The sequence below is a fragment of the Nicotiana tomentosiformis genome, chromosome 11 (genome assembly GCF_000390325.3).
Source record: "Nicotiana tomentosiformis chromosome 11, ASM39032v3, whole genome shotgun sequence".
NCBI lineage: Eukaryota > Viridiplantae > Streptophyta > Magnoliopsida > Solanales > Solanaceae > Nicotiana > Nicotiana tomentosiformis.
The window spans coordinates 87,134,020-87,146,221 of NC_090822.1; the positions used below are offsets into that span (position 1 = coordinate 87,134,020).

Here is a 12,202-nt window from a genome sequence, read left to right on the forward strand (position 1 = left end):
CGAGACTAGGGCAACCCATTCCGCAGAGTTTGAGAATCTTAAGCAAGGGAGTAGGAGTATGTGGGAGTATCACATGGAGTTCGCGCGCCTATGAAAATATGCTATTCACATGTTGCCTACTATGGAGGCTAGAGTGCACCGGTTTGTGCAGGGCCTTAGCCCCTTAGTTATCAATGAGGCCGCTACAGCTGCCTTGAATTCGGATATGAACTATGGGAAAATGGTAGCATTTGCTCAAGCTACAGAGGACCGCAAGTTGAAGAACAGAAAGGAGCGAGAGGGTACCAGCAAGGCCTGGTCCACGAGCAACTTTGGGGTGTCATTTGGAGGGACAACCCAGTCTCATGCTCAGTCTTCAGCTAGTGCACCACCAGCGGGGCACAGTCAGCAGCAGGGGAGTCGCTTCAGGCCCAATCAGGGAAGCAAGGGACCCCACCATTAGGGCCGATCAAGAGGGAGATTCCCACAGCAGCGGAGACCCCCATGCCCCAGGTGTGGGAAGATGCACTCGGGGATCTGCTACATGGACTTACCTATATGTTATGGGTGTGGATTGATGGGTCATATTCAGAGGGACTGTCGTTCATCCCGCCAGGGTGCGGGCAGGGGCACATCATAGCCATCCAATTCTGCAGCTGCTATATCTTCAGCACCCCCTCCAGCTCGAGGCCCTCCGGCACCAGCAGGGCATGGTGCAGCCAGGGGTGGTACGCAGAGTTTAGGAGGACCCAACCATTTCTATGCTATGAGCAGTCGCCAGAATGTAGAGGCTTCTCTAGATGTTGTCACAGGTATATTGACTGTCCAAACTCATGATGTATACGCTCTTATTGGTCCCAGTTCCACCTTGTCCTATGTTACCCCTTATGTTGCTATGAAATTTGGGATAGAACTGGAACAACTTCATGAGCCATTCTTTGTATCTACTCTGGTTGGCGAGTCTATTGTGGCCGCACGAGTGTATATAAGTTGTGTTGTCACGATGCGTGGTCGGGACACCGTGGCCGATCTCATTGAATTAGGGATGGTTGATTTTGATGTAATTATGGGAATGGATTGGCTTTATTCATGTTTTGCTAAGCTCGACTGCCGAACTAGAACTGTGAGGTTTGAATTTCTAAGTGAGACAGTTGTTGAGTGGAAGGGGGATAATGTGGTATCGAAGGGTAGGTTTATTTATTACCTTAAGGCCACGAAGATGATTAACAAGGGGTGTATCTATCACTTGGTCCGGGTTACGGACACCGATATCTATGCCAGCTTAGTACTCAGATATTGATGACATTTTAGTTCTCATATATTCATATCAACACAATGCTCAAATATTCGTGTCAGTTCAGTATTCATATATCCATATTAGTTCAGTATTCACATATCTATGACAGACCAGTATTCATCTATATATTTCATGTTATGCGCATTATGATGTCGTGTGAGGCTTGTGTTATGCTATGTTAGCTGGCGGGTGTTTCAGCCAGCTCGGTATTTAGTCAATTCAGTACCTATGCGGTTCAGTATCTCAACAGTTCAGTAATCATGTATTCATTCAATTTAGTATGTATCTGGTCAAGACAGTTCAATGATCACATGTTTTCATCAGACCCATTTAAGGTCCAGAGTTAGCCATAGTTACTGCAAGGATAATCATTCGAGGACGAATGATACCAAGGGGGAGATAATGTAACACTCCATAAATACGAATTAGGTGTGGATGTGTTAAATGAGTATTAATGTGATATCTTTGGAATATAAAGTCCTATCGGGATGAGTATGGATAGAAATAGTTGTTTTGGAATCAAGACGGAGAGTGAGGTGTATAAGATTTGATAAAATCGACTAAGTTTATGGAAAGTCTGTTTTAGTAGGATTTCATGAAAATATGTTGAGAATTTGGGAAAACATAATACATGAAAGTTGTAGCCCTTGAAATAGCTTTCCAACAATATATTGTGGATCCCAAACGGATCTATGTGAAAAAAGTCATGTGCGTTTTACTAGATAATGCGCAGTATGCGCACCCAGGTGCACTCCCGGATGGTCCCATGCATGGCCGCGCACTTGTGGCAGTGCTACTGCCCTTCTGCGTGTTCAAGTGTGCATTTGGGCCTTTGTCTGCATGGGGGCGCACCCGGGGGGTTGTTTTAAAAGCCCTACTTTGTCCCCCACACCCCAAACCACAAAAACTTGCTCTAGAAAGGGAAGCTCTCAAGAACCTAACTTCCTCCAAGGTCCCTCCACCGTCCAAGGTAAGTTATAATGGTGATTCTAAGTTAATTTCAATTCTCCAACACTCTAAGTTCATGAGATATGAGTTGATGGATATGATAGAAAAGCATGAACGGTCAAAGGTTTGGGTTGTTGATTGTTGATTATTGGTTAAGGGTGTTGTTTATCTTATGGATGATGATGGATGATATTGATTATAAGAAATTTGATATTTTAGAATTTATTACGAGTAAGAGAATGGGGTTGTTCGGTGTAGAGACACCATTAATGAGGGCTATGAGGCTTTACGCCCATAAGGTGTTTGATAAAATGCCCAAGTGACTAAAACATGAGCATTAATGCTAATATTGGTTCCTCTTGATATATATTGTCATAGATTATCATTGAAAGAGGAGACGGACATTGTGATATGCTTAAAAAGGCTAGAGTCAAAGTATGTGAGGCTAACTCTCTATGTTGGGGAATGTTAATGATTCTCCCTACACTACGTTTCTTTTACGACGTTACTAATTGCCTCAGAAATATATATAGTTAAGCATAGTTCCTTGAATAGTTGCAGAACTTCTATTCTATAGCTTCATAACTCGTTCATGACTTTCATTCTGAATGTTGTGAGCTCAGTGCGTAATCAATATATACTTGGGTTTGATGCCCATGAGTCTCAGTCTAGATTACTCAGCATGTCATAAACAATTAAAGTTTCAGTTTTCATAATTAGTCCAAGAATACATGTCTCAGTCTAGCCCTATTCAGTATTCCAATATCATGTAACTCAATATGATTTAGTATTTCAGCATCACATATTGCAGTATGATTCTCAATTCCTCGATTTAAATTCCTGAATGTTGAACACCTGTATTTGGGCCTGAAGCCGTAGTTTATGCTTTATGCACGTTTGGGCATGAGACCATAGTTTATGCTTTATGCATGTTTGGGCCTAAGGCTATAGTTTATATTTTATGCATGTTTGGGCCTAATGCCGTAGTTATGTATACGTATACTTGGGCCTGTGGCCGTAGCTTGTGCACATATATATTAGGCCCGAGGCCATAGTTTATTCAGATAAACAGGCAGTTCATCATTCAGAAGAGGGAGTATTCACATCCTTACTTCCTTTGTTCATTTCACTTATTAGTCATCATTTTAGTTATCAGTTATCATTCTAGCTATCAATTATGAGTTATCATTTCAGTTTCAGTTCCAGTTTCAATAGTTATCATTTCAGTTATCAGTTATCAACTCCTTTCAGTTTCAGCAATTATAGTTCTTTCTTTTAGTTATTTTACATAACCAATGCAATTCAAATATACTGACGTCCCTTTTGTCCGGGACATGCATCTCACGATACATGCAATGATTTACATGTTGATGATTCATAGTGCTAGGATCCTTGTACCAGCTATTTGGTGAGCCCTAGTTCTTTCAGGGTATTACCATTACTTTACACTCTTTCAGTATTTACAGACAGTTAGTATTTTCAGTACTTCATTAGAGGCTTCATATACTAGAATAATAGTTAGATAGAGTCGCATGCTTTTCATGTTAAGCAATGTTGACTACATCTATGTTTCAGACTTATATTAATGTTTATGAACTTTGATTTATATCATTCAAACTTTCAGTATAATAACATGTGTTAGTTTATCTTTCATATTCAGTATGTTATGATAACACATGTTGTTTTAGCCAGCCAGTTGGTTCGCTCATTCACATGTAGTTAGACACCGAGCGTTATGTTACGTCTAGGCCCAGGTTCGGGACGTGATACTTTTGACCAAAGGTATTATTCTTTTTCTAGTTTTTTCACTGATTGTAATGACCCAGCTGGTCGTTTTGAGTATTTTAGCCCTGACCTATTTATTGCCTCATCTATATTGTATCATGATTATGTGACTGCCCCGGGGTGTTTGGTTTTGATTTCGGATGAGTTTCAGAGGGAAATGGGACACATAGTCCCTCAGTTGGAGTCTTAAGTTGAAAGAGTTAACCGTAGTTTGACGTTTTTTAAAATTACTCTGGAATGGAGTTTTGACAGTTCTAATAGCTCCGTATGGTGATTTTGGACTTAGAAGTGTGGCCGGATGTTGATTTGGAGGATCGTAGGTCGTTTCGGCGTGAATTGGCGAAAGTTGGGAAGTTGAAGTTTTAGAAGATTAGAAAGTTTGACCGGGAGTTGAATTTATTGATATCGGAACCAGATCCCAATTCCTGAAGTTATAATAGGCCCGTAATGTCGTTTATGACCTGTGTGCAAAATTTGAAGTCAATCAGAGTTGTTTTGGTATGAATCGACATTGGTTTCAGAATTCAGAAGTTCATAGTTCATAGGCTTGAATTTGTGTTGCGATTCGTAGAATCGATGATGTTTGATATGATTTTTTGCCTCGAGTAGGTCCGTTATGTGGTTTGAAACTTTTTGGTGGAAACGGACCTACTCGAGGCAATTCCTAAAGTTTCCAGCTTTTGGTGTCATCGCACCTGCGGAGAGGATGGCCGCAAATGCGGACTCACAAAGCAAACTGTGGATTGCAAAAGCAAAGATGGACTTTCCCAGCTGGGGTCGCAGAAGTGGAATGGTCTCCGCAGAAGCGGGATGGTCTCCGTAGAAGCGAGGTCGCTTCTGCAATGGAGGGAAGCGCATGTGCAGGCTGGATCGCAAGTGCGACTTATTCACCGCTGGTGCGCATATGCAAATGCAGCGTGGTTCTCGCAGAAGTGGAGGTTGATGGGATAAGTCATGACCGCACATGTGATGGAAATTCCGCAGGTGCGGAGCCGCAGATGTAGTAGATGGTTTGCAGGTGCGAATTCGCTGGGCAGAAAAGGGGAAAATTCGAGGGTTTGTTTCATAATCCATTTTTGGACTTAGAGAGCTTAGTGAGAGGCGATATTTTGAGGGTTCTTCAAGGAAAAATTTGGGGGTAAGGAATCCTAACTCGGTTTTGGTTAATTTACATGAATCAATTGATAATTCCATCATTTAATTAGAAACTTCTTAGGCTAAAAATTTGAGGATTTGAAAAGCGATTTCATGTCGGATTTGAGTAATTCTTGTATGGTTGGACTAGTTATCGAATGTGTGTTCGGATTTTGTAATTTTGGTCGAGTTCCGAGGCATGGGCCTGAGTTGACTTTTTGGGTTGATTTTTAATTCTTTGCAAAGATTGTAATTTCATTGTTTGAATTAGTTTCCTATAGTTTATATTTATAGTATGAAGTTGTTTTGGCTAGATTTGAGTCGTTTGGAGTTGGATAATCGATGGAAATGCCTACTAGTAGATTGATTTAGCGTGATTTGAGGTAAGTGACTTGCTTAACCATGTATGGGGGAATTACCCCTTAGGATTTGTGTTGGTTGTGATAATTGTGATATGTGAAAGCCATATACGCAAGGTGACGAGTGTGTATACGGGCTAAATATAAAAATTACCAGTTTTAGCTATGTAGATTCCTTTCACGCCGTAATGGAGTTACCTTAGCATGTTATAGTCATCATCTCTAGTCTAATTTCACATGTCTACTTGCCTTATTCTCTTACATGTTAATTGTCTTACATGTTTAATTGAAGTTCTTGTTTCCTTTATTCCATATTCACTATTTGATCGTTGAACTCTTTACTTGAAGTTGTTAAACCGTGGAATATCTTGTTGTTGAAATTGGTATTGAGATATAAAGGCCGTGATTCAAATTGAGGCAAAGTGTTAAGTTATGAAATACCATTATGTTGAGTTGTTCATTCCGGTTGTTATTGTTGAGGCTTTTGCGTACATTGTGGTTGAGCCATGGGCTCTTTACTGTGAAAATATTGTATTTGTTTGGTTTCTCTGGAAAGTTGTGATTTTGGGCACTTGAGGTGAGATTTGTGATACGTTGTGATATTTATACGCATGTGGTAGTATAAGGTTTTTGGGATTGGAACGCATGCGGCAAGATAAGGTAGGCTTGATACGCATGGCTAGCAAGGGAACTACTAGAAGTCATGCGGTGTGATAAGGTGGGCTAAAACGAGAGATGCTATTTCGGGAAACTGATTTTCAAAACTAAATGTAAAGGCTTCGCGGTGATATAAGAAATGATTGTGAGTTATTCCTGTGATTGGGACTACGAGGCGGTACCTCGGTAGTGACCCTTGTTGATCTTTCTCTATTTGTTGTACTTGTCTTTGGTTGTTTTGTTTCCTTCCGTGATGTATTATTTGCCTTGATTTTTTGTAGATAACTCTTGGTTTACTCCTTGTTTCATTTCCTTGTCATTTTTCATGACCCAATTTCTCCTATAGACCGTGATGGCGCCCAACGTCGCCGTTAGGCAAGCCAACAGTGAATAACTACATGATTGCTCTTTTTAATAGGTTTTCAAGTAATTAAATTCCATTTATTAAGAGTATTAAGAAGTAGAAATTTTAATAAATAAAACGAAAGCAACTGAGTGCAATCATAGATATGTAAATACTCCAAGACCATAAAGCCTACTAGAATGTGCGCCAAGATCTGGTGTCATAAGTGTACTAGCACTAGTAGAATATACAAAACTCTAACTACTATCTGAAATAAAATAGACAGAAAATAAGTACAAAAGAAAGGCTCTAGATGCTGCAGAACGACTCAGGAAGCAGCTCACCACTAGTCCTCAGGGTATCGGGGATGCGCGCCAGTGTGACCGCCAGATGCACCTGCCTCAGATCCTGCACGATTAGTGCAGAAGTGTAGTGTGAGTACATAAATAACATTTACCCAGTAAGTATCAAGTCTAACCTCGAAGAAATAGTGACGAGGGGTCGACATCGACACCTACTATGGGCTAACAGTACAGAAATACAAAAGTTATAAATAAGCATGGGTTATGTAAATAATGATAACAACTAAATAATAAGCTGGAAGTAAATAATTCTTTCACACATGATAAGTCCCAAATTACTTTCTGTCTTATATAATTTTAGCCTCTCAAGCCATTAAAAGATATCAAATATATAATTACACTTCGAGTCTTATCACGCATGATTATACCGAGGTCGTACGGCCCGAGCCACAATAATGTGTACACTGCCGAGGGTCGAGCGGCACGAACCATAGGTATATCTATCAACTGCCGAGGCGTTCAACTAGCTCCACAAGAAGAGAAGATACTTTATAAACAACCGATTTAAGAGCTAATACAAGGCTACTATACAACGAAACAAAATTCTTATTAACAGTCAAGTAACACGCCAAAACTCAAGTAAGTGAAATTCAGTCTTTTACAATTCCTTTATCAAGTTCCAATATAATTTAGGCACTTTAATTAACAAGTAAGGTGCAAACATTACAAGTATTTCATGATTCTGGTCCTAAACTACCCGGACATAAGCATAATTAGAAGTTACGCACGGACTCTCATCACCTCGTGAGTACGTAGCCCCCACAATTAGAAGCAAATAGCAATTTAAATCAATTATGGGGTAAATTCCCTCTTACAAGGTTAGGCAAGAGACTTACCTTATCTCAAAGCTCACTTTCCGACCTCAAATTCACCCTAAAGCCTCAACTCGGTGTCGAACAACCCGAAATTAGTCAAATATTATATAAATTAATCAATATATGCTCAAAAGTTAATGATTTAGATGTTAGAGTAACTACCCAACCAAAATTGGAAGATTCTTAAATATCTCCTCCGAGCTCACGTGCCCAGATTCCAAAAAATTTCGAAGAAAATCGTTACCCATAACCTTACTAACTCAAATATATAATTTTCATCCCATTCCATAACCATTTTCGTGGTTTAATTCTATTTTTATCAAAACCTAGGTTTTTCATCTAAACCCATAATTTTCACAAATTAACATGTTAAAATCTACCCATAATCTATGTATTTAACTCACATTAGATAGAAATTACTTACCTCCAAATTGCTAGGTGAAAACTCTTCTCAAGAAGCTCCAAAATAGCCCAAAAGTGAGAGAAATAGGTTAGAAATGGCTTAAGTCCCGTAATAAATGAAGCCTTATGCCTCCAGGACTTCCGCATCTGCGGTCACAAGGCCGCATCTATGGCACTGCTGCTGAACAAGGTCCGCTTCTACAGAAATGCCTAGGCTGGCTGGCTTCGCTTCTGCAGACGGGATCCCAATTTTGCAGATGGCGAAGCGCATTTGCGGCCCCTTTCGCACCTGCAAGCTAGTCATCGCAGAAGCGAGGCCGCTTCTGCGCATGCTTCTCCGATTCTGTAGACCACTGGCCAATTTCCCAAAGCTGCTTCTGCGGCCAAGAGCTCACATCTACGGGCTCGCACCTGCGGCCAAAAGCTCGCATGTGCGGGCACACTAGAACTGGTGCACCAGCAGCACTTTTGAGCTCTAAATCGATCCGTGCATCGTACGGATTGCACCCGAGGCACCCGAGGCCTCATCCAAATATCCCGACAAGTTTGTAAACATGAGACAGACTGCTCAAACCCGTTCGACAAGTTTAGGGAAACGAGGATCTAGAAAGCAAAATGATCGGTCGGGTCGTTACATTCTCCACCTCTTAAACAAACATTCATCCTAGAACGGGTCTAGAATCATACCTGGAGTGCTGAATATGTGTGGATATCTGCTCCGCATGTATACCTCCGGAGCATAGACACATGGAAAATCGGATGAACTCCCGATAGAATGGGAGGCAAAGCAAGCTCGTAAGAAACCTTCCTAACTTATCTCAACACCTCAAATGGACCTATAAACCTTGGGCTCAACTTGCCCTTATTCCCGAACCTCATGATCTCCTTCATCGGCGAGACCTTCATGAGAACTTTCTCGCCCACCGCAAATGATAAATCACGTGCCTTCTGATCCGCGTAACTCTTCTGTCTAGACTGTGCTGTGCGAAGTCGCTCCTGAATCAAGTTTACCTTTTCCAAGGCATCCTTCACTAAATCAGTATTATATAACTTAGCCTCGCTAGGCTCAAACTATCCGATGGGAAAACGACATCGCTGACCATCTAAAGCCTCAAATGGAGCCATCTCGATGCTGGGCTCTTGTTGTAAGCAAACTCGGCCAAAGGCAAGAACCGGTCCTACTGCCCTCCGAATTTAATCACACATGCTCTAAGCATATCCTCCAAGATCCGAACTGTCCGCTCTAACTGCCCGTCAGTCTGCGGATGAAAGGTTGTGCTGAGCTCTACCCGGGTCCCCAACTCAGTCTATACTTCCCTCCAGAAATGCAAAGTAAACTGAGGGCCTCTATCTGATATAATGGAGACAAGCACACCGTGCAATCAAAAAATCTCTTGAATGTAAATCTGAGCCAACCTCTCTGAAGAATACGTGGTAACAACCGGAATGAAGTGTGCCGACTTGGTCAACCTGTTGAAAATGATCCAAACTGCATCAAACTTCCGCAAGGTCCGCGATAACCCTACTACGAAGTCCATAGTAATGCGCTCCCATTTCCACTCAGGTATAGTCATCTGCTGAAGTAGGCCACCTAGACTCTGATGTTCATACTTAACCTGCTGGTAATTTAGGCACCTCGCTACATACTCAACTATGTCATTCTTCATCCCTCATCACCAATAATGCTGCCTCAGGTCGCGATACATCTTCGTAGCACCTGGCTGAATAGAATACTGAGAATTGTGTGCCTCCTTTAGGATCTTCTCCCTCAAGCCATCAACATTAGGAACACATAGGCGACCCTAAAGTCGTAGAACACCATCCTCACCAATAGTAACCTCCTTGGAATTACCCTGTAGTACCGTCTCTCTGAGAACTAAAAAGTGCAAATCATCAAACTAGCGAGCCTGGATCTGCTCGAATAGAGAATACTGGGCGACAACGCATGCAAGAACTCTGCTTGGCTCTGAAATATCCTCATAAGTCTGTTAGTCAAGGACTGAATGTCCAAAGCTAGTGGCATTTTCTCTACTGAAATGAATGCCAAATTACCCATACTTTTTGCCTTTCTGCTCAAGGCATCCGCTACTACATTTTCCTTGCCCGAATGATAAAGGATGGTAATATCATAATCTTTTAGTAACTCAAGCCACCTGCACTACCTCAAATTGAGATCCTTCTTCTTGAACAAATGCTGCAAGGTACGATGATCGGTGTAAACCTCACAGGACACCCCATACAGATAATGCCTCTAGATCTTAAGAGCATGAACAATCAACTCCAAATCGTGTACATGATAATTCTTCTTGTGGGGCTTTAGTTTGCGTGAAACATATGCAATAACTCGCCCTCCTGCATCAATACACAACCCAAACCATCACGTGAAGCATTACAATACACAATATACATTCCTGAACCAGAAGGCAACACTAACACTGGTGATGAAGTCAATGCGGTCTTGAGCTTCTGAAAGCTCGCCTCACAATCATCAGACCATCAAAACGGAGCACCCTTTTTGGTCAATCTAGTCAATGGTGTTGTAATATATGAGAAGCCCTCCACAAACCGATGATAATAACCTACTAACCTAGGAAGCTCCTAATCTTAGTCACCGTAGTAGGACAAGGCCAACTCTGAACTGCCTCGATCTTCTTGGGGTCTACCTTAATACCCTTGCCCGATACAACATTGCCCCAAGAACGCCACAGAATCCATCCATAATTCACACTTGGAGAACTTAGCATATAGCCTCTATTCCCGCAAGGTATGAAGGACCACTCTCAAATGTTGCTCGTGCTCCTCCATGCTACGTGAGTAGATCAAAATGTCATCAATGAAGACAATGACAAATGAATCAATATATGCCCTGAACACTCAGTTCATCAAATCCATAAATGCTGTCGGGGCGTTACTCAAACCGAAAGACATCACTAGAAACTCATAAAGACCATATCTAGTTCGGAAAGTCGTCTTCAGAACATCGGAATCCCGAATCTTCAGCTGATGGTACCCCGATATCAAGTCAATCTTAGAGAACACCCTAGAACCCTGCAACTGGTCAAACAAATCATCTATACGCGACAACAAGTACTTATTCTTAATGGTAGCTTTGTTCAACTGGCGGTAATCAATGCACATCCGCATAGTCCCATATTTCTTCTTCTCAAATAACACTGGTGCAACCCAAGGCGACACACTCGGTCTGACGAACCCCTTTTTTAGAAACTCCTCAAGTTGTTCCTTCAACTATTTCGGAGCCATGCGGTATGGTGGAATAGATATAGGCTGGGTAACTCGAGCTAAATCAATACAGAAATCGATATCACGATCGGGTGGCATGCCTAGAAGATCATAAGGAAATACATCGGAGAACTCCCAGACCACGGTCACTGAATCAATCGCCGGAGTTTCTGTAGTAGTACACCGAACATAAGCTAGATAAGCCAAACAACCCTTCTCGACCATGTGTCGATCCTTCAGAAAGGAGATAACTTGACTGGATATACTGACAGACGAATCCTTGCACTCCAATCTAGGCAACTCCAGCATCGCTAAGGTAACAGTCTTGGCATGGAAATCAAGGATGGTGTGATATGGAGACAACCAATATATGCCCAGGATGACCTCAAAGTTGGTCATATCGAGCAACATAAGATCTGCTCGGGTGTCATAACCACAGAAAGTAACAATGCATGACTGATAGATCTGATCCACAATAACAGAATCGCCTACTGGAGTGGACACATAAACATGAGTACCCAAGGACTCACGGGGAACTCCCAGAAAATGAGCAAACAGAGATGAAACATATGAATATGTAGACCCCGGATCAAATAGTACCGAAGCATCCCTACCGCAGACATAAATAATACCTGTGATCACGGCATTTGAGGCTACTGTATATGGTATGGCTGGGAAGGCATAGAATCTGGATGGAGCGCCTCGTGGATGGCCTCTACCTCTAGGAAGGCCCCTACCCACCTGCCCTCTGCCTCTAGGCGGCCGGACGGCTAGTGGGGAAACTGGTGCTGTAATCATAGCCTACTGACCCTGCTGCACTACCTTGCCCCGAAGCTTGGGGCAGAACCTCTGCACATGTCTAAGGTCCACACACTCGAAAC

The 12,202-nt window shown here is 42.0% G+C and overlaps 1 protein-coding gene across 1 annotated transcript in view; it reads left to right on the top strand.

Moving 5' to 3' along the window:
* Positions 1–745: 745 nt before the first annotated feature.
* LOC138901791 (uncharacterized) overlaps positions 746–12,202 on the top strand; it is a 67,676-nt gene continuing 56,219 nt past the window's right edge. Inside the window, exon 1 of the mRNA XM_070189583.1 lies at positions 746–1,166. Coding sequence (XP_070045684.1) covers positions 746–1,166 — 421 coding nt within the window. The remainder of the gene's footprint in view (positions 1,167–12,202) is intronic.